Genomic DNA, 22,982 nt, shown 5'->3' on the forward strand with positions numbered 1-22,982 from the left:
ACCGATGTGCAGCCATTCTTGACATTGAATGAGGAAGAGGAGGTAGCAACGGCCGCCATCCAGCGGTCTGACGACAGTACCCAGATCAGCCCAAGGAGGGAGGTCCCCGCTGTTGCTGCCTACTCTGAGATCTCAAATGTCAGTGGTGGTGAAGGTGAAGATGACGTGTCGATTGACGTCACGTGGGTGCCCACAAAAGAGGAAGAGAATGGGAGTTCAGAGGGAGAGACGGAGCAGCAGAGAAGGAGGAGCAGCAGGCAGAGCTGAGGCAAAAATCAGACTGCAAATGTATCTGGGGCGAGCCATCTACCATGCACAGTCACTTCTGGTGCTCACAGGATGCCAGTACATGGCTCCGCACTGTGGGATTTTTTTAACGTGTCCCCTGCTGACAATAGTGTTGCCATCTGCAGCCTGTGCTGTCAACGCATAAGTCGCGGTAAGACCAACACTCAACTAGGGACGATCACCTTAAAAAGGCACCTGGCCTCCCATCACCGAGCCCAGTGGGAGCAACAACATCAGAAACCACAAAGCCACACTCCCGACGCTCCTCGTCCTGCCACTAATCCTTCTCCTCTCCCCTCTCATTTGTCCTCCACTCCACCTTCCACCATACCATCTTCGCATTTATCTAGCAGAAGGCAGGCTTCCGTGGCCCATATGTTCGAACGTAAAAAGTTGATGGCGTCGGATAACCCAGGCTTGTCGGAACTGATACCACGCCAACTACTGCCATATAAACTGGTGGACTCGGAGGCCTTTAGAAAATTTTTGGCCATTGGCACAACGCAATGGAAGGTCCCCGGAAGGAAATATTTCTCCCAGAAGGGCATCCCAGAGCTGTATGGCCACATTCAGCCCCAAGTGAATATATCTCTGGCACACAGTGTCGGTGCCAATATACATCTGACCACAGACACGTGGTCTAGCAAACACGGGCAGGGAGGGTACATAACTTTTACTGCCCACTGGGTGAACCTTCTGATGGCCGTTAAGCATGTAACCCGTGGTTCCCGTGTGGATTTGGTGTTACCGCCAAGGATTGCATGCAGGCCTGCCTCTTATTCTCCTCCTCCTACTCCATCCTCCGTCTCCTTATCGGCTGACTCCTCCTTTACCATTGCTACCGCCTCTTCCGCTGCGCCCCCCATGCTCCCCAGAACCTATTCGAAGTCCCAGGTGAGACGTTGCCATGCTGTGCTGCGGCTGTTGTGCCTGGAAGCCAAGAGACACACCGGTCCTGCACTGCTTTCAGCTCTGCGGTCACAGGCCGATCAGTGGCTAACCCCGCTCAATTTGACAGTTGGTAAAGTGCTGTGCGACAACTGTGACGATCTGCTGAGCGCGCTGAAACAGGGCAAAATGACACACATGCGGTGCATGGCACACGTCCTGAATTTAGTCGTGCAGCGATTCGTTGCCAAATACCCCGATGTCTAAGACGTCTTGCGGCTGGCCATTTTAGAAGATCTTACACGGCCATGGCTCGCCATGCTGATGTTCAGCTGCGACATCACTTGCCCGTCAGACGTCTGATTTGTGACAGCCCGACGTGCTGGAACTCCACCTTGTATATGCTTGATAGGCTGCTCCAGCAGCAACGTGTCCTTAAAGACTACCTGTACGAACTCTGCAGCAGGACAGGTTCTGGGGAGCTTGGTTTCTTTTCACTGTGCCAGTGGCTGCTCATGCGCAATGCATGCAGACTTCTGCGGCCATTTGATGACATCAACGAACTGGTCAGTCGCAGCCAGGGCGCCATCAGTGACATTGTACCTTACGCCTTATTTCTGGTGCCTGCATTGCGTTGTGTCATTGATCAAGCCGTCGAGGAGCAGGAGCTGGAAGATAAAGAAGTCCCAATGCTGAATGAATTCCCAGGGGGGCTACTCCATCAGAGACAAGTCAGCAGGAGTCGGAAGAGGTGTCAGAGGAGGATGGTGGCTGGGGGGAGGAGGAGGAGGAGCAAGAAAAGCAGGCTTTGAGGGGGACTTTAAACTTGTTATCCCTGGTGTTGTCCGTGGCTGGGGGGAGGAGACCAAGGATGACATTCTCCTGGGCGATGAGCAGGAGCCAGGGATCTCCACTGCTTCCAATTTAGTTCAAATGGGGACTTCATGCTCCAGTGTTAGAAAAAGGAACCCTGTATAAAGGGCAAGGACCAGTACTGGGGGGCAACGTACTTAGACCCCCGGTACAAACACAAAATGGCAGACATGTTACCAGTATCACAGAGGGCTGGCAGAATGCAGCATTTCCAGGCCTTGCTGCGAGAGATGCTGCATTCTGCTGTTGTGGGTGCTGGCAGAGGAATTTCCACCCCCAGCGAAACAGGTGCGGGTACCAATCCTGCCGCGCCTGCAAGAAGAGGGCGGTTTGAAGATGTGTTGGTCACTTCAGATATGAGATCATTCTTGCAGCCAACCCATCGACACCCGCCCTCCAGATCCAGCCTCAGGGAATGCCTAGACCGACAGGTGTCCGACTACTACGAGTTAACGGCCAATGTGGATGCTCTGAGAAGCGAGGAACCCCTGGACTACTGGGTGCGCAGGCTTGACCTGGGGCCAGAGCTGGCACAATTTGCCATGGAACTCTTGGCTTGCCCCTTGTTGAGTGTCCTGTCCGAAAAGAGGTTCAGCGCAGGGAGGATCGAGACAGATAAGCGCACTTGCTTAGTTCGCGACTAAAAATGAATGAGGCATGGATCTCTGAGGAATTCAACATCTGTGACGACCACGTGTAATTGAATTTCCTCATGCCAGCCCACACATATTTGCCACTACCCAGAACAAAGAATGGTCCTGGTCTTATATACAGCAACATAAAAGGCCTTTTCTGTGGGGTAAATGCCTAATTTTTGGGGCCTCTACTCCAGTGGCATACAGTAAAAATTTTATCCAGTGACCGACTAATGTACCTCCAGCCACATAATCACAAGTTCTTTTCTGTCAGGTGAATGCCAAATTTTTGGGGCCTGTAATCCCGTTGCATATCATTGTGGTGTACCTTTCGCAGTGATTTATGTATTTTTATATTTGCATTCACACATTATCCCATCTTGTGTAGGATGCTTTTGTGGTGCATGTGGTCTGCTGCCGACATCCTCCATTTGTAAGCATTTTTGCTGGGGATTGCCGTTAGCAACGGATCTCATGCAGAGGAATTGCTCCCCTAGTTATAAACACGCCACAGTGTTTTGGGTTTTTGAGCATTTCCTCCCATTTAGGCCACTTTATTTCGGTTATTTTTTCTGTACTCCCGTGGCCTAAAATAACATTTTTCTAGGCTCCAGCAGGGCACATTTTTGAGAGTTTCCCTTTAAGACGCATAAAATTAGCCCCTGATTAAAATACATATGTTGTATTCTATTATGTCACTGTCCATGTTGTGGGACTATTTGTGCACTTCTAGTAAGTATTTGGTGGCTTGCAAATATGACCTGAAAGTTCTTTAAAGTCAATGAGGCCCGCCGCAAACGAGCGGTTTGTGAACATTTGATCGCGAACTCACGTTCGCGAACCATCCCAGCCGATGTTCGTCCATCACTAGCCATCAGCCCTGCCTGAAGGACCATTGCATGCTCTCTTAGGAGGTAGCACCTTAAAAAGATGTTAAGAAGTTGAAAAATGTTACTGTTTTCCTTCAAAAACTGTGACACACTTGTCTACAGGTTGTGTGTGGTGTTGCAGCTCAGTCCCAATCACTTGATTGAATACAGTGGACAATTCATGAATATATAGTGATCTTTCTGGAAACAAAAAAGCCAAAAAGTCCAATGTCCTGCCTGATTAAAAGGACAAGCTATGCATAGATGTCTGTTGTACTCCTTGTCTGCTGTTTGAGAAACTAGAGACTGATTGCCCACCTGATATGTGTTAACATAGCCTAAGGGCTCATGCACACGAACATGTGCTGCCCGTTGCCGTATCGCGGACCGCATTTGCGGATCTGCAATACACGGACATCATTCCGTGTGCATACCGCATTATGGATGTGGACCCATTCACTTCAATGGGTCCGCAAATCTGGAGATGCGGAACGGAATCACGGAATGGAACACTATGGAAGCACTACGGAGTTCTTCTGTGGGGTTCTGTTCCGTACTTCTGTTCCGCAAAAAGATAGAACTTGCTCTATATTTTTGCGGAATGGACGAATGCAGACCCATTCAAGTTGAATGGGTCTGGATTCATCCCGACAGCCGTACGGAGTTTGCCTGTGCATTCGGGACTGCAAATTGCGGTCCCCAATGGACGTAACGGCCCACCTACGGCCGTGTGAATGATCCCTAAGGCTGAGTTCACATCTGAATTGAGGTTTGCATTTGTCACATTCAAGGATTACAAGAACCACTGAATGTATCACAAACAATCTCAGACAAGACTTCAGGACACAGACTAGGCAAAATGACCAGTTTATTCAACGATTGTTACAAGGCAGACATGATCAGAAAGAAAATAATGTGGGGGATTGGGTCAGCACAATCCGTATGTAGGTGCATATCACTATGGCGAAATACATATACAAACAGAAAATGCAAATGTGATCGCACACTACATCCAGCACTCTGCCCTGCCTCCATGCTGGATGAGACATTGGTGTACATTTTGGCCAAAGCGTAATAAGCCACTCACTGCGTCAAGGTCGTCTCATTTGAGTGGTCCCTAACACTAGTTCCTACCTGTTCATGGGCCATGACAGCCACACAAAGTCCAGGGAATGCAGGTCAGCATGCAAGCCAAGCACACTCTGCTTTTAACCCCGTCCGGTGCCATTACAGCTTTCATCGGATCCAGGGATGCAAGTACCAACATGCATGCTGAGCCCACCATATACTTCTCCTGGAGCCAAATGGCTACTGGTAGGTTCTATATAAGCAGACTCAGTTTTATACTGACTTTAAAACCAGCCTCCAGGACAGATTGACTGGTCGGTGTGCATGACTCAAAGGAGATCGCCACGCCTCCAATATATGCTACAAAGAAAAAATGTGGGGGATTGGGTCAGCACAACCCGTATGTAGGTGCATATCACTATGGCGAAATACATATACAAACAGAAAATGCAAATGTGATCGCACATTTGCATTTTCTGTTTGTATATGTATTTCGCCATAGTGATATGCACCTACATACGGGTTGTGCTGACCCAATCCCCCACATTTTTTCTATGTAGCATATATGTTTTTTACTTTTAAGAATTCATCTAAACCCTTTTTAAAACTGTCCACTGTTCCTGCTGTGACCACATCCTGAGAAAGTCTATTCCACAGTTCTTACAGTAAAGAAGCTTTGACGCTTCTGGAGACTGAACTTTTTCTTCTCCAGTCGGAGGCAGTGCCCCCTTGTCTTTTGAGCACATTTTACATGGAACAATTTTTCACCGTATTTTTTTTGTATGGCCCATTTATATATTTGTAAAGGTTAATCATGTCCCCCCTTAGATGTCTCTTCTCAAGACTAAATAAATTCAATTATTTTAATCTTTCTTCATCACTAAGACCCTCCATGCCCCTTATCAGTTTAGTCGCTCTCCTCTGTACTTTTTCCAGCTGCAGTGCGTTCTTTCTATGGACTGGTGCCCAGAACTAAACTGCGTATTCCAAATGAGGCCGCACCAGCGCTTTGTAAAGTGGTAATATTACATCCCTGCCCTGCGAGTCCATGCCTCGTTTAATGCATGACAATATCCTGGTGGCCTTAGAAGCAGCTGATTGACATTGTATGCTGTAATTTAATCTCCCATCTACAAGGACACCAAAATCCTTCTCTATAAGTGATTCTCCCAGTGCTATATCACCTAGGACATATGAAGCACAGATTATTACTACCAAGATGCATAACTTTACATTTATCCACATTGAGCCTTATTTGCCAAGTTGATGCCCAATCACTCAGAGTGTTCAAGTCAGCTCGTAGTATATGGACATCTTTTATAGACTATACAGTTCTACACAGGTTAATGTCATCTGCAAAAATATAAATGGTGCTATTAATCTCGTCCTCAATATCCTTAATAAATAAATTAAATAATAGAGGGCCCAGCACTGAACCTTGGGGTACACCACTTATAACCTGGGACCATTCTGAATAGGAATCATTGACCACATTGACAGTTTTCAATCTAATTACAAATTATACTTTCCAAGCCTATAGGTCTATAATTACCTGTGGAGGACCTTGGTCCTTTTTTGAATATGGGCACCACTTTTGCCTTGTGCCAATCACTTGGCACTGTACCAGTACCTAGAGCGGGGGTGGCCAACCCGCAGCTCGCGAGCCGCATGCGGCTCCTTGTGCCTTTATTTGCGGCTCGCAGGGGAGCGGTGCGGCCAGTGATTACTCTCCTCTCTGCAGCGCGGTGGAAGGCTGGAACGAGGCGGAAGAGTGGAGGATTCAGAGCGCCGAGAGCGGGCACGTGGCTCAGTCACTCACCGCAGCTCCGCCCCCTCCTCCGGCAGAGAAGGCGAAGCTGCAGTGCTTATCCCCGCCACCAGCCACCGATGTGCCTGCCCACTGCCCCACACCCCCATCTGTGAGTGTGTTTGTGTGTGACCTAATGCCCGCCCCCAGTCTTCTCAGTGCCAGCCCAGCAGCCAGATTCATCAGACCGCGGGCTGGGTCTATGGGGGCGGCAAGAAGAGGCGCAGTAAGCCAGGAGGACCTTCTTCCAGCTCCATAGTAAAATTTAATGAATGTTAATGGTGGACAGCAGGTCAGGGCAGTGGGCACTCAATCAGAGCAGCAGTGGCAGAGAGACTCACTGTGGCCAGCAGCAGCCATTTTAGTCCGATTACAGCCACTCTGCAGCTTTGGCTCTAATCTGACTGAAATGGCTTCTGCTGGCCTCAGTCTCTCTGCCACTGCTGCTTTGCCTTTTTTTTCACAGGTGCCACTGCCCAGCACACCAAGTGTGTTTGAGCATATGGGCAGTTGTCTAAGCATGGGTGGTCATCTGAGCATATGGGCGGTCATCTGAGCATAAGGCGGTCATCGGAGCATAGGGCGGTCATCTGAGCATAAGGCAGTCATCTGAGCATAGAGCGGTCATCTGAGCATAAGGCAGTCATCTGAGCATAGAGCGGTAATCTGAGAATAGAGCGGTCATCTGAGCATGGGGCGGTCATCTGAGCATAAAGCGGTAATCTGAGCGTGGGGCGGTCATCTGAGCGTGGGGCGGTCATCTGAGCATGGGGCGGCCATCTGAGCATAAGGCGGTCATCTGAGCATAGAGCGGTCATCTGAGCATGGGGCGGCCATCTGAACATGAGGCGTCATCTGAGCATAGAGCGGTCATCTGAGCATGGGGCGGCCATGTGAGTATAGGGCAGTCATCTGAGCATGGGGCGGCCATCTGAGCATGGGCGGTGATCTGAGTATAAGGCGGTCATCTGAGTATAGGGCAGTCATCTGAGCATAGGGCGGTCATCTGAGCATAGGGCTGTCATCTGAGCATGGGGCGGTCATCTGAGCATGGGGCGGTCATCTGAGCATGGGACGGTCATCTGAGCATGGGACGGTCATCTGAGCATGGGGCGGTCATCTGAGCATGGGACGGTCATCTGAGCATGGGGCAGTCATCTGTGCATGGGGTGTCATCTGAGAAATCTTGAAACACATTGTGAAAAACAAAGATTGCCAGAAGTCTCACTAAAGCTGTCTACACTACAGGTAGGAAAGGTGGTTTAAATGCACTTTTAAATGTTTGATAACTCAATTGCAGTAATACTGTCGTGTACACGCATATTTGTGTAAACGGATAGCTTGTGGCTCCTGGCAGTCATACGATTTTTTTTCATGGCTCTTTGTGTCTGTACGGTTGGCCACCCCTGACCTAGAGAATCTTAAAAAATTATAAACAGGGGCACAGCAATGACTGAACTGAGCTCTTTAAGCACTCTTGGGTGTAATCCAACTGGACCTGGAGCCTTGTTCACATTTACCCTATTTAACGTCTCTTGGACCATATCTACAGTTAGCCAATTGAGTATATCACTGGATGTGCTAACAGCCTCGGCGCCACAGATATTAGCTCCTTTCTCTTCTTTTGTATATACAGAGCTAAAAAAAACATTTAGTAATTCTGCCTTTTCCTTATCTTCAGTGACTATCCCCCCCCCCCCCTTTACCATTATTTAGGGAACCTACCTTCTCAGACCTAGGTTTTTTAGCATTTATATATTTTAAGAATTTTTTGAGATTTGTTTTGCTCTCTTTTGCTACCTGCTGTTCGTTTAGTATTTTTGCTAATTTTATCTCCTTTTTACAGATTTTATTAAGCCCTTTGTAATCTTCAAACGCTCCAGCTGACCCCTCAGATCTGTATTTTTTAAATGCCCTTTTTTTTTTGTCTTTTATTGCCCTTTTTACAGTAGCTGTAAGCCATGGGGGGGCGGTCATTTTAGCCGTTTATACTTGTTACTTAAAGGAATAATTTTTTTTGTACAATTACTCGATCTGGATTTAAAGCTCTCCCATTAATCCTCAGTAGTATTATGTGACAGTAGCTGCTCCCAGTCTATGCCCTGAAATGCTACCCTCAACCCAGGGAAATTAGCCTTTTTGAAATTTAGTGTCTTTGCTCTGCTTGACAGCGTTTTCTTCTTATAGTTTAGTTTATGATTATATTGTGGTCACTATTACCTAGTGTTTCTCTTACAGTAACATTTCCAACAAGCTCTGCATCATTAGAGATTACCAGATCCAACAGAGTATTGCCCCTAGTGGGAGCTTCTACAAACTGGGCCATAAAGTGGTCCTGCAGCAAGTTGAGGAATCTTCTCCCCTTTGCGGTTGAGGCAGAATCATGTCCCCAGTCTATGTCTGGGAAGTTTAAATCTCCCATTATGACCACTGTACCAGCTAGTGGGGCCCACTCTATTTGGTGACAGCATTATAAGCAGAAATCATGACACAGAGCTGCATTCACTCCATAATGGACACCACTGGTTTCTGACTCATCCCATTGACATATCAGGTTCCATCTGGTTCTTCCGAGGTGTCTGTTGTTTTAACTTGGAAAATATGATGCATGCTTCACTATTTCCCAGGAAATGTGATGGATCAGTGACAGAGGCTATGAATGGAAGCTCTGACACAGATGTGAACCTAACATAAGACATATAAGTCATTTATAGCTAGTTGGGAATCTCATCTTGACACATACATTAGATACAAGATGGATAGATGAAGGGGTTAATCAATTTATTTCACTTTTATGCCTAATGTAATATTTTCCAGGCCCATGCAGTAATATATCTCTCCATCATGCATGTTTTCACATGAAGCAATCTTTAATTTTTAAACAAGTTGATTCATATTTATCACAATCTGCTTGTTCTTCCACTTCATTGTTTCATAACAACTTATCATTTTGCCATTTCATCATTTCTACAATTCACAATGCATGAGCATCAGCACAAAAACTGCATACAAAGAGAAGCACTGAAGCTTGATGCTTTCATTAAGAGTGTATTAGATATCTCAGCATATGCAAAGGGAAGATAGACAGTGATAGATGGATGGATAGATAGATAAATAGATAGATATTACTTAAAGTGGATGGCCACTTGTTGACCAATGTGTTTGTGAGATGATTATATGGCACTTACTAATATAGCCGTTGTTAAAATTTTGCACCATTTTCTGTATTTCATAAGCTATGCCCCTTTGTTTGCCAAGTCTTTTGTGCTGTCCACAGCGAGGTCCTGTCCATAAAATGGCTGCTGATGGAGGGTCATGTGACCAGGCAAATCACCTCCATGTGATGTTTCCTCTGTTCAAATACACTACACCTGCCATCTGTACTTGCACAGTAGGGAGTTGTCTAGGCACCTACAGTAAATTGTCATTTTCCGGCAACAGATTGTGCTGTGTAAACATGATCCGAGTCAGTATGGGGACAAGCGATGGCATTAGCAAACGCTCCTCTCCATACAGTAAATGTAGTGATGTCCTTCACTAACGAGCAGGCGCTTACTGGAAAGGAACCCTTTCTTCCTGATAATCGCCTGCTGAATAGGCTATTCTAAAAGGACCTTTACTGTATATACTCTCAATATACTCTACAGACCATTAATAGTCTCTGTGCCCAATGGGCCTCACAATCTGATCTCAAACACACACACACTAGGACCAATTTCACAGAAAAGTAATTTACTATAAGTGTTTTTGGCGTGTATGAGGAAACCTAAGAACCTGGAGAAAACCCACAAAAACCTGGCGTAAGCATGCAAAATCCATGAAAATGTTCAGATTCTGTAATATATTTATCTGATTTCTCTGATGCTACAATTAAATGCTTCTTGTAGCTTGATGTAGCTTGGAGCATGATATGTTCCTCTGTTAAAATAAATGCCCCAGTGCTAGATTTTCCAGATCTAGAAGAGGTCACCAGAAAAAAACAATGGGGCAGATTTGTCAAGACTGGTGGAAAGGAAAACTGACTAAGTTGCCCATAGCAACCAATCAGATTCCACCTTTTATTTTTCATCGAACATGGAATCATGGAACAAGGAATCAATTTGATTGGTTGCTATGGGCAACTAAGCCAGTTTTTCTGTGCAGATTGCCTTACAGATTCTGAGATTAATGATATAATAGTCCAAAACTGAGTTTTTAATTTTCAATCTTAATAGTTTTGACATTTTAATTAGGACAAGTCCTACTCATTGTTCACTACAGAAAGTAAAAAATTGATATACAGTACATTGAGCAACCAATGTAAAAAAAAATATAAAAAAATGCAGCACTGGAACTATATATATATATATATATATATATATATATATATTTACACTGCTCAAAAAAATAAAGGGAACACAAAAATAACACATCCTAGATCTGAATTAATTAAATATTCATCTGAAATACTTTGTTCTTCACATAGTTGAATGTGCTGACAACAAAATCACACAAAAATAAAAAAATGGAAATCAAATTTTTTAACCCATGGAGGTCTGGATTTGGAGTCACACTCAAAATTAAAGTGGAAAAACACACTACAGGCTGATCCAACTTTGATGTAATGTCCTTAAAACAAGTCAAAATGAGGCTCAGTAGTGTGTGTGGCCTCCACGTGCCTGTATGACCTCCCTACAACGCCTGTGCATGCTCCTGATGAGGTGGCGGACGGTCTCCTGAGGGATCTCCTCCCAGACCTGGACTAAAGCATCTGCCAACTCCTGGACAGTCTGTGGTGCAACGTGACGTTGGTGGATAGAGCGTGACATGATGTCCCAGATGTGCTCAATTGGATTCAGGTCTGGGGAACGGGCGGGCCAGTCCATAGCATCAATGCCTTCGTCTTACAGGAACTGCTGACACACTCCAGCCACATGAGGTCTAGCATTGTCTTGCATTAGGAGGAACCCAGGGCCAACCACACCAGGATATGGTCTCACAAGGGGTCTGAGGATCTCATCTCGGTACCTAATGGCAGTCAGGCTACCTCTGGTGAGCACATGGAGGGCTGTGCGGCCCTCCAAAGAAATGCCACACCACACCATTACTGACCCAATGCCAAACCGGTCATGCTGGAGGATGTTGCAGGCAGCAGAACGTTCTCCACGGCGTCTCCAGACTCTGTCACATCTGTCACATATGCTCAGTGTGAACCTGCTTTCATCTGTGAAGAGCACAGGGCGCCAGTGGCGAATTTGCCAATCTTGGTGTTCTCTGACAAATGCCAAATGTCCTGCACGGTGTTGGGCTGTAAGCACAACCCCCACCTGTGTACGTCGGGCCCTCATATCACCCTCATGGAGTCTGTTTCTGACCGTTTGAGCAGACACATGCACATTTGTGGCCTGCTGGAGGTCATTTTGCAGGGCTCTGGCAGTGCTCCTCCTGTTCCTCCTTGCACAAAGGCGGAGGTAGCGGTCCTGCTGCTGGGTTGTTGCCCTCCTACAGCCTCCTCCACATTTCCTGATGTACTGGCCTGTCTCCTGGTAGTGCCTCCATGCTCTGGACACTACGCTGACAGACACAGCAAACCTTCTTGCCACAGCTCGCATTGATGTGCCATCCTGGATAAGCTGCACTACCTGAGCCACTTGTGTGGGTTGTAGACTCCGTCTCATGCTACCACTAGAGTGAAAGCACCGCCAGCATTCAAAAGTGACCAAAACATCAGCCAGGAAGCATAGGAACTGAGAAGTGGTCTGTAGTCACCACCTGCAGAACCACTCCTTTATTGGGGGTGTCTTGCTAATTGCCTATAATTTCCACCTGTTGTCTATCCCATTTGCACAACAGCATGTGAAATTGATTGTCACTCAGTGTTGCTTCCTAAGTGGACAGTTTGATTTCACAGAAGTGTGATTGACTTGGAGTTACATTGTGTTGTTTAAGTGTTCCCTTTATTTTTTTGAGCAGTGTATATATATGTAGTCCACTCTGTACCCTGTAGTCTAAACATCAGACATCATGCTCATCATACTAAAGGCTGCCCCTAGTCACTTCTGAAAATCATGTCCCCCCCTTTCTGATAACAAACTCTTTCACTTTTTCACTGTGTTGGGGCAACCATTTGATATTAGTATGAAATCACTATTTATATACGAGAATATATTGTATATACCAGGGATCAGCAACCTCCGTCACTCCAGCTGTTGTGAAACTACAACTCCCAGCATGCACATTTACTTGTCTGTTCTTGTAACTCCCATAGAAGGGAAAGAAGGATTCTGGGAGTTGTCGTGTCCGAACAGCTGGAGCGATAGAAGTTGCTGGTATATACTGTACTTCTATTCTTGCTGCTTGTATTTTAATAGCAGCTTCATTCCAATGTTCTACTGAAGTTTCAATTTTTCTGCTGCTTGAAATCAAATGACCCTTAAATATGTGAGGTTTTAACCGTAATGAAAATAATTGTCAAAGCTGTTTACCTAATGACTGAATGGACATGTATTGCTCAAATTACCCAAACAGCAATCATAATTTAGCAGGTAAGAAAGACGAGCCAATTTCCTTGGAAAACACATCGACAGATGGGTTTTAAATGCTAGACTAAAATGTCTACATTCGGAAGGGAATGTGTATTTATCCCAACAAAAAAAGGATGGTAATGAGGCAAAATTGTAAAGCAGATTAGTGTGGCTGCCTACAGCTGTAGACAGGAATGTTCATTAAAGTCTTTAGATGAGACCTACACCTGCTCTTATTTACAGAAAGCTGCACACTGATAGAAATCATAAGATAAGAATGGACGTTTGTTTGTTTTGTTGAGTTTTGGGTTTCTTTGCTTGGGGACCCAAAGTTACCCATAAATAGTATAGAGGATTGTAACCAGATCTGGACTTAAAGGCTATGTACACTGTTGTGGGCAATTTTTGTTTATTATTGCATTGTACTTAATTTGAGCTAAAAAATAATTTTTTCAATTGGTCCTTATAAAAAATATGGAATGCTTTTTTGTGTACATTGCTGAGATGCTGTAGTAGTAGTCTGTGGATTTTCTGTCTTTTCCGTCATTTGGGGAGCAGACGGACTCCTTATCTCTGCTCTCTGACATTATAAACACTCATTATAGCTCAGTTCTTATCTTACTGATAAGAATGTGGCTTAAATAAGTGTTTATGACCTCTCAGTAGTTTAGTGATAAGGTTTAATAGATGACTGGCACCTGAAAATGAAAGTACCAGTCACACAGTTGGAAAAACTGTTAACCCTTTGTGACAGAATGGCTCAATATTTTTAATCAAGGGCAATTGAACATATGATTTTTAGCCAACAATGAGTAAATGCATTCATATCCAAAAATTGCCTCCAAAGGTGTATATAACTTTTAACTGATGTCTGCATGTATTATAGGGACTTCTATTTAATAAACCATACTGGTAGTTTTGAATTTATATACTGTAATAGTGCTCAGGTACACACTGGATAGTGAAATTCGGTTGCTAACTAATAATGTTTATATACATGTGGAGCAGTATCTATCATGACTTATATCATGTCACAGAAGCCTTTGAAAGCAACTATTTATTTAACTTTTTAAATGTCAAGATAAGAATTGCTACATATGTATATGTACGGCATTATGACCTTACAGTTGCTGATCAACCACCATTAGTTACTATTTGGTCTACATACTAGGCCAACAAAAACTAAGGAAGAGATTTATCATGAGGGGAATTTTTTATGTCTTTTTTCTTCAGTCTGCATTGAAGTAATTTGTGCCGAATTTAACAAAAACATTGTTGGATAAATTTTGTGCATCCTTAAGAATGACACTTTTGTTTAGAAATGTGCCTCCAGTTCTTTCACACCCTCCTAATGGAGTGTGTTTGTGTCATTTTTTGTGACCTTTTTAACAGTCACATTTTATAAATCTGGTGTAAACTTACTCGCCTAGCTAACCATGCTGACTTTACGACCCACTTTTCAAAAGTATTGAAAGCAGTGTAAAATCACAAAAAGTTGCAATTTTAAACAAGCTGCCAAAATTGGCAGCTTGTTTATGGCCACTGTACTCCCCCTAGAGATGAGCAAATGTCCTTTTGGTTCCAATTTGGTCAAATAGACCATCATATTCGATTCGGCCCAAATAAATTTAAATCAAATCAAAAAGTCATGTTTAACACACAGAGGTCTCCTAGGACTGTACCCAATCCATTTCAAGCTCTTTAATGCCAAGACAGCATTGGTAATGTCAAAGTGACAGCGATACATATGGCTATGGGTTAACGTATGGTGGTTGGTGTTAATAACCTGTTTACAAACTCACTGTACTGTCAATTTTTTTTTTTTATTAAAAAGTTGTCCAAAATGATCCCTTTTTGGTGGCAGATGCCTTCTCTGTCTTCAGATCTGTAAAATTGTGGTTGCCATTTTGAACAATTCATGCAAGACAAATCACAAAAATGATTATAGGTTTAGAGTTATGATACCTTTAACCCCTTCAGGACCCTGCCATTTTTCGCAAATCTGACGTGTCAATTTATGTGGTGATAACTTTAAAACGTTTTTACTTATCCAAGCCATTCTGAGATTGTTTTCTCGTCATATATTGTACTTAATGACAGTGGTAAATTTGAGTCAAAATATTTCATTTTTATTTATAAAAAAATACCAAATATACCCAAAATTTTTAAAAATGTGCAATTTTCAAAATTTAAATTTCTCTGCTTTTAAAACAGATAGTGATACCTCCTAAAATAGTTATTACTTTACATTTCCCATATATCTAGTTCATGTTTGGATCATTTTGCAAATTACATTTTCTTTTTTGGGACGTTAGAAGGCTTAGAAGTTTAGAAGCAAATCTTGAAGTTTTTCAGAAAATTTCCAAAACCCACTTTTTAAGGACCAGTTCAGGTCTGAAGTCACTTAGTGAGGCTTACATAATAGAAACCACCCATAAATGGCCCCATTTTAGAAATAACATTCAAAACTGATTTTACAAACTTTATTAACCCTTTAGGTGTACCACAAGAATAAAAGGAAAATGTAGATGAAATTTCAGAATTTCACTTTTTTGGCAGATTTAAGGGTTAACAGCCAATTAAAACTCAATATTTATTGCCCTGATTCTGTTGTTTACAGAAACACCCCATATGTGGTCGTAAACTACTGTACAGGCACAGGGCAGGACGCAGAAGGAAAGGAACGTCATATGGTTTTTGGAGGGCAGATTTCACTGGGATAATTTTAAGTTGCCATGTCACATTTGAAGACCCACTGATGCACCCCTATAGTAGAAACTCCAAAAAGTTACCCCATTTTGGAAACTACACCCCTGAAGGCATTCAAAACTGATATTACAAACTTTGGTAAGCTTTTAGGTGGTCCACAAAAATTTAAGGAAAATGTAGAGGAATTTTCAGAATTTCACTTTTTGGGCAGATTTTCCATTTTAATCAATTTTTTCCAGTAACAAAGGAAGGGGTAACAGCCAAACAAAACTGTTTGGAGGGCAGATTTCACTGGGATAATTTTAAGTTGCCATGTCACATTTGAAGACCCCCTGATGCACCCCTATAGTAGAAACTCCCAAAAAATGACCCCATTTTGGAAACTACGGGATAAAGTGGCAGTTTTGTTGGTACTATTTTAGGGTACATATGATTTTTGGTTGCTCTTGATTGCAAGGTAACAAAAAATAGCTGTTTTGGAACCGTTTTTATTTTTTGTTATTTACAATGTTCATCTGACAGGTTAGATCATGTGGTATTTTTATAGAGCAGGTTGTTATGGACACGACAATACCAAATGTGACTACTTTTTTTGGTTGTTTGTTTCAGTTTTACATAATAAAGCATTTTTGAAAAAAAATATTTTTTAGTGTCTCCATATTCTGAAAGCCATAGTTTTTTTTTATTTTTTCGGCAACTGTCTTATGTAGGGGCTTATTTTTTCCGTATGAGATGACGGTTTGATTGGTACTATTTTGGGGTGCGTATGACTTTTTGATCACTTGCTGTTACACTTTTTGTGATGTAAGTTGACAAAAATGGCTTTTTTGACACAGGTTTTAATATTTTTTTTTTTACGGTGTTCACCTGAGGGGTTAGGTCATGTGATATTTTTATAGAGCAATAAAAGCGTTTTTGAAACAAAAAAAATCATGTTTTAGTGTCTCCACATTCTGAGAGCCATAGTTTCTTTTTATTTTTTGGGCGATTGTCTTAGGTAGGGGCTCATTTTTTGCGGGATGAGGTGACCGTTAGATTGGTACTATTTTGGGGGGCATATGCCTTTTTGATCGCTTGATATTGCACTTTATGTGATGTAAGGTGACCAAAAATTTTTTTTTTGCACAGTTTTTATTTTATTTTTTGGACGGTGTTCACCTGATCAGTTAAGTCATGTGATAGATATTTTTATACAGCCTACGGACGGACGCGGCGATGCCTAATATGTCTACTTTTCTTTTTTTCCCAATTTTTTACAATTTTCTTATACTTTATTTTGGGGAAAGGACGCTTTTTTATTTTTATTTTTTTACTTCAAACTTAATTTTTTTTTTCACTTTATTTATTATTTCTTTTTTTTTCACTTTTTTTTCCCCCCACTCTGGGACTTTAACCTTTGGGGGTCTGATCCCCTTTACAATGCATCACATTACTTCTGTATTGTAATGCATTGGCTGTAAGTGTATTACAAACTGTAATACACTTACAGCCCGATGGCCACCCTGCACCCGGCAGGATCCCGCGACAGTGCGAGGATTAATGCGCCGGCATGTGTTTTCACAGATGCCGACGCATACAGCAGGGGTCCGGCTATCAGTGACTGCCGGACCCCTGCGCTAGTTATCCTGACTGCAAGAGGAGAATTTATCTCTCTTATTGAGAGCAATAACACTTTTTTCAGCTAAGACCACATGGTACTATAATGTATACAGAAGAGATTGTAAGTTTCTAGCAAACTGGTATTCAGAAATCTCTGACTAACTGCATATAAAAACTATTTACACAGCATAACATTCATATGCACTTTCTTCATCTAAAATGAAAACTGTTGATGCTTGAGACTAGTGTGAAATATTCCTATTCATATTACATGATATGTCAGTGAATTAACATACAATCTCCAACCTGAAATAAACATATTAACACTGTTTCCATTATAATATATTATCATTGCATATACACATATATTCCATCTACTTCTGACTATGTGATTTGCTTATTTTTCATATTTTAGTTTCTGTAAAAGGTACAAAAAATGACCATTTTCAACACTCTTAACATTTATCATCTAGCTACAGGTCTCCTGGACCGCCATTCTTCAGACTAGAGAATCTTGTTTCTCACACTCTACGAGTCTTTTCACTGCTTTAATGTGTCTTTTACTGAGGAGAGGCTTTTTTGTGGTCACTCTGCCATAAAGTTTAGATTGGTGGAGTGCTGCAGTTATGGTTGACATTCTGGAAGTTTCTCCCATCTGTACACAGGATTTTTTGAGCTCATCCAGAATGACCATTGGGTTTTTGGTCACCTCTCTTACCAAGGGCCTTCTCCCCTTACTTAGTTTGGTGGGGCGACCAGTTCTAGGAAAATGGCTGCCCCCATAATCATGTTCAGGAAATAAATGATAAAATCTATATTCATAAAATAAAAACAGATTAGAAAATATGTGTGTCACTTTCTGGTTTTAACTGGCAGAAAAAATATAGGTGACAAATTAAGTCTCTCTTTAAGTGTCTGCATACATCTCAGCTGAGTAAACAGGGCAGACTAAGGGTATAGTCACATAATCCTACGTATTTTACAGTCTTCAAACCATGGATACTGTCCATGTGATGTCTATATTTTTGGGGACCCATTGATTTAATGGGTCTGTAGTCCACTTTTGTGGCAAAGAATAGAACATGTTCTGTCTTTTGCAGAATGGAAATATGGATGTGGAAAGTACATAGATGTCTTCCGTGAACTTTTCACATCTGTATGTCCGTTCTGCAAAAGATAAAACATGTCCTATTCTTGGCTGAAAATGTAGACCAGGGACCTATTGAAATCAACTGATCCGGAAAAAAAAAAGGAAGCAATACGGATGTCACATGGACATCACCTGTATTTTGTAGATCTGCGTTTTGTGGACTGTAAAATACATACGGTTGTGTGAACGTACTCTAATAAAGCCAATCACTGGCAAAAACAAGAGACCCAGAGAATGTAAGGCTGGCAGGAGGTTTCACCTTAAGTGATTTAATGCATTAAAGAGGCTGCACTTTATAGGTAAAAAAAAAAACCTGTAGGGAACTATAATGGCTGCAAATAGTTGTTCGAACTTCCTGGGACAATAAGTGCCTACTGTACTGGGCAATACTTGGTAAATGTTGGCCATTCGGTGTAAAACCATTTTATATCATTTATATAAATGTATTTATGTATTCTAAGTCCTAATTTCTAAATGTGTTTTGTATATCATTTTATTTGCTCTATACGTAAGTAAAGTATCTTGGAAAAATTAATTATTTTTGTTTTTAGCTTGTACTACTTAAATTACCATCCGGTACGGGCCGTCCAACTAATGAAAGTGGGCAAGCTTCAGCTTCATCTTGGCATGTTTCCTGAAGCTATGACAACACTTAAGCAGGTCAGTATAAGGTTTGACTTTTGTTAAACTGTTCATAGTTAAGTGTTCTTGCATGGCAAGTCCACTTACTGTTATCTTAAATATAAATTCTTATTATTATAGCCAAATTTACCAACCTATTTCCTCCCACAGTTTTTACACTACATAGACAGTAATATTGTTCCCGATTGGTTTACTATTACTTTGTGGAAAATTTCGCCGAATGGTTCATGAAATATCAGCGTTTTTGTGGCAAAATTGGTCCCTTAGGAATGAATGGCGGAATGTTCAAAACTAGAGTGGGAGCTGACAAAAGCTAGAGTGTGAGCTGAAAAATCAGGACATGATTTCTAAACTGCCCACCACTCCCTCATTTTCAAGCCCACCTACACAAATCGGCTGCTAATGTTTTTATAAATGTATGTTTTAATGTAACTGTGAAGCACTTTGGGCAACAACATTGCAATTAAATGTGTTATATAAATAAATAAAAGTTTAAATGCATTCTCACTCTATCAAGCTTGCCATGTGCACTTTTTAAATATGATCAATCAATTGGTTAGTGTGATGTTTACTATCTTTACTCACTTCAAACACTCCACACAGTTACTCTACCCACTCCAACCTTTCCACAGTTACTCCAGCCGCTCCAACCACTCAACAGTTACTCAAGCCACTCCACCCAGTTACTCCACCCACTCCAGTTGTAGACTACTGGTGGAGGCAAGAACACTTCACACAATTTCCCCAGAAATTGTAGCTTTTCTAGTTGTTAAATGCCATCCTGTTCTGTTTAAGTGTACTTTGGAGCCCAGGTGTTAAGCCTGTAGTAACATGCCCTATCCAACTGATGTCGCTCTATGCCCCTGAAGTATAGCTAACCATGTAACCACATGGTGATCGCTTCTAGCCATTTAATTTACATAAATCTGTTTGGAAAAGATTAACTTCATTTTACAATCATTAAAGGGAACCTGACAGCACAAAATTGGCCTTCAAACCGCCTGGAGTGTACAGAACTATTAGTTCATGTTGTCCTGGATGGTGTTATATTAGGTTCTTCTGTCTTCTGAATGCAGCAAAAATCATCTTTATTCACCACTCCTGTTGTATGCTAATCATCTGCTTGAAGTCAAGGAGGCTGGCAACTTCTTGCCTGAAGTCAAGGTTGCTGCTCCCAAATCCTGCCCTTTCTCTGCTCATGGACATTCCCTAACAACAGGCAAAGCGAGGCCGGGAGATGACTGTAAGAAGTTTACTCAGCCAAATCACTGTGCATGGCTGTGCTGGGAGGGTTGCCATGCTGACCAGTCAAGCCCCAGCAGGCTTGGATCTGTGATGTTTGATCTGAGAAGAGAGGGAGGGGCAGGAACCTGATGCTATAGACGCTGCCTGTAAGTATTGCACCAGGGTCAATTACGCTGGAAAGGTCAAAATAAATTTCATAATCTGACATATAATGCAGTAAGGTTTTTTATTTTTATTTTTGTATGTGTCACCAGAAAACCCCTTTACCTCTAGTCTGTTGAGATGGCTTCTGATCCTCCTGGTATTCTGACTGTGGCTAGTCCTTGATTAACCCTTTTTCATCTGTTTTGACTCCATCTATCTATCTATCTGTTTTGGCTACTATCCAGAATCAACAATGCCTATCTTCCATATCCTACTTCTGCTCTTCTCGCTTTCTAAAACTTAACATGGATAAAACAGAATTGATCATTTTTCCCCCATCTTTCTCAACCCCCCCAACAGACCTATCCATCACAATCAATGGCTGCACACTCTCCCCGGTCACCCAAGTCTGCTGCCTTGGAGCGACCTTGGATTCTGCCCTCTCCTTCCGACCGCACATCCAAGCCTTTTCCACCACCTACCGCCTCCAAACTCAAAAACATCTCCCGCATCTGCAGTTTCCTCAACTTTGAGCCTGTGAAAATACTTGTACATGCCCTCATCATCTCCGCCTAGACTATTGCAACATCCTCCTCTTTGGCCTTTCATCTAGCAGTCTCGCACCCCTCCAATCTATCCTCAACTCTTCTGCCCGACTAATCCACCTCTCACCCTGTTATTCCTCTGCCTCTCCCCTCTGCCAATCCCTTCACTGGCTTCCCATTGCCGAGCGAATTCAGTTCAAAATACTAATAAATACATACAAGCTGTCCACACCCTGTCCCCTCCCTCAACTCTGAGCTAATTTCCTGATACATCCCCACACGCAATGTTCGATCCTCACAAGACCTCCTTCTCTTCTCTCCTCTTATCATCTCTTCCTACAATCGCCTCCAAGATTTCTCCCGTGCATCCCCCACACTCTGGAACTCGCCACCCCAACATATCAGACTCTCACCTACAGTGGAGTCCTTCAAAAGAAACCTGAAAACCCACCTCTTCAGACAAGCCTACAACCAGTGACCCTGTTGCCTCTATACTGCCATGACCAGCTTCACCCTCTCCTACTTCTTCTCCCATACCTTGTAGAATGTAAGCCCTCATGGGCAGGGCCCTCTCAACTTCTGTACCAGTTTGTAACTAGTCTTGTTCATGCATAGTGCAATTGTCTGTATTATGTATGTGTACCCCTTTTCATATGTACAGCGCTTTGGAATGAATTAATAATAAATAATAATAGTAATCTAGTTCTGATGCTACTATTCTTTGTACTCTGGTCATTCCTCTTGGTTTGCTTCTGGTGAATTTGCACCAGTTTTCTGCTACCTTACTCCACAGATGTAACCTGTGTCCCTACCAGCCAAGTCCATCTGGTGTCATGGCAGGCTCTGGTGTGGAACCTAGAGGTAACATTAGATTTCTACCACTTGGAGTGGTTAAGGCTGCTATAGTATTTCCATACAATGATGTTGTTACAGCGGCTCTGCATGCCCACCGTCATACTGCTATATGGAGCAGATATGGGCACTGCACCACTCACCTGGCCTCTGCTCCTGTCATCCTAGCAGCTCGGAAATGATTACCATCCTCTGCTCACCTGAAGCAGGTCTGGCCACCGGAATCCACCAGCTTGCTCGCCACTGCATGCTGCTGCCTGTGCTTGTCTGTCAGGTCTGTTCTTCTGACCCATAGGGCGTGTTTTTCCTAGCCCTTAAAGGGTCAGCGCACACACACACACACTAATCATCACTAGCCAATGACTGGCTAATCTGGGCTATATAACTCAACTGGGGTGCCTGAGTAATAGGTACTATACTTTACTATACTAGTTTCCTGCAAAGGTGTGCTGTTTGTCTGCCTGTATACCAACCTCTGCTTATTTACTGACTCTTACTCTCCGCTGCCTAACCAACCTGTACCTGTTTACCATTTTGAGCCTTTGTTGCCTTAAGTCACACCGGATGGTTGCCGTAGTGGATCCACACCCACTGCTCATGACAGACATTGACTGCAAAAGGAAAGGTCAACCAGTGTAGAAGGGGCAGCATTTGGGTGTGGCAACCTTAACTTCAGGCAAGAAGGTGCCAGCCTCCTTCACAACCAACTGCTGATTACCATACAGTAGAAGCGGCAAATAAAAATGATCAACGCTGCATTTGGAAGACAATAGGACCTGATAAGAAAATCATCTGTGACAACATAAATGAACTGTTCAGGTACTCTAGGCAGTTTTGAAAGCCAATTTTGTGTGGTCAGGTTCACTTTAAACAATGATTTGTACAATATTACTTCTTCAATCAAGCAATAATATTCCTTTTATTGCAATTGTCAAGATGGGCCACCATTCCTGTTTCATGAGTTGTTTATATGATATTTAACTTTTCCAATACCTGTTAATGATAAAACATAATACTTACTTTATCTTCTATATATATATTATATCATCTGAATTCTTTTAGTTTTCCTCAAGTATATATTTTTTAAAACATTGCAATCACATCCAGCATGTTTTTAACCCCTTCCCGACACATCACGTAATAGTACGTCATGGCGGCAGGTGAC

The 22,982-nt window shown here is 42.7% G+C and overlaps 1 protein-coding gene across 1 annotated transcript in view; it reads left to right on the forward strand.

The window, feature by feature from the left end:
- Positions 1-22,982, forward strand: part of SMYD3 (SET and MYND domain containing 3) — an 876,371-nt gene that overhangs the window by 810,638 nt on the left and 42,751 nt on the right. The window contains exon 11 of the mRNA XM_040429445.1: positions 18,941-19,049. Within this exon, the coding sequence (XP_040285379.1) occupies positions 18,941-19,049 (109 nt within the window). The remainder of the gene's footprint in view (positions 1-18,940; positions 19,050-22,982) is intronic.

The sequence above is a fragment of the Bufo bufo genome, chromosome 4, assembly GCF_905171765.1.
Source record: "Bufo bufo chromosome 4, aBufBuf1.1, whole genome shotgun sequence".
Classification (NCBI taxonomy): Eukaryota; Metazoa; Chordata; class Amphibia; order Anura; family Bufonidae; genus Bufo; species Bufo bufo.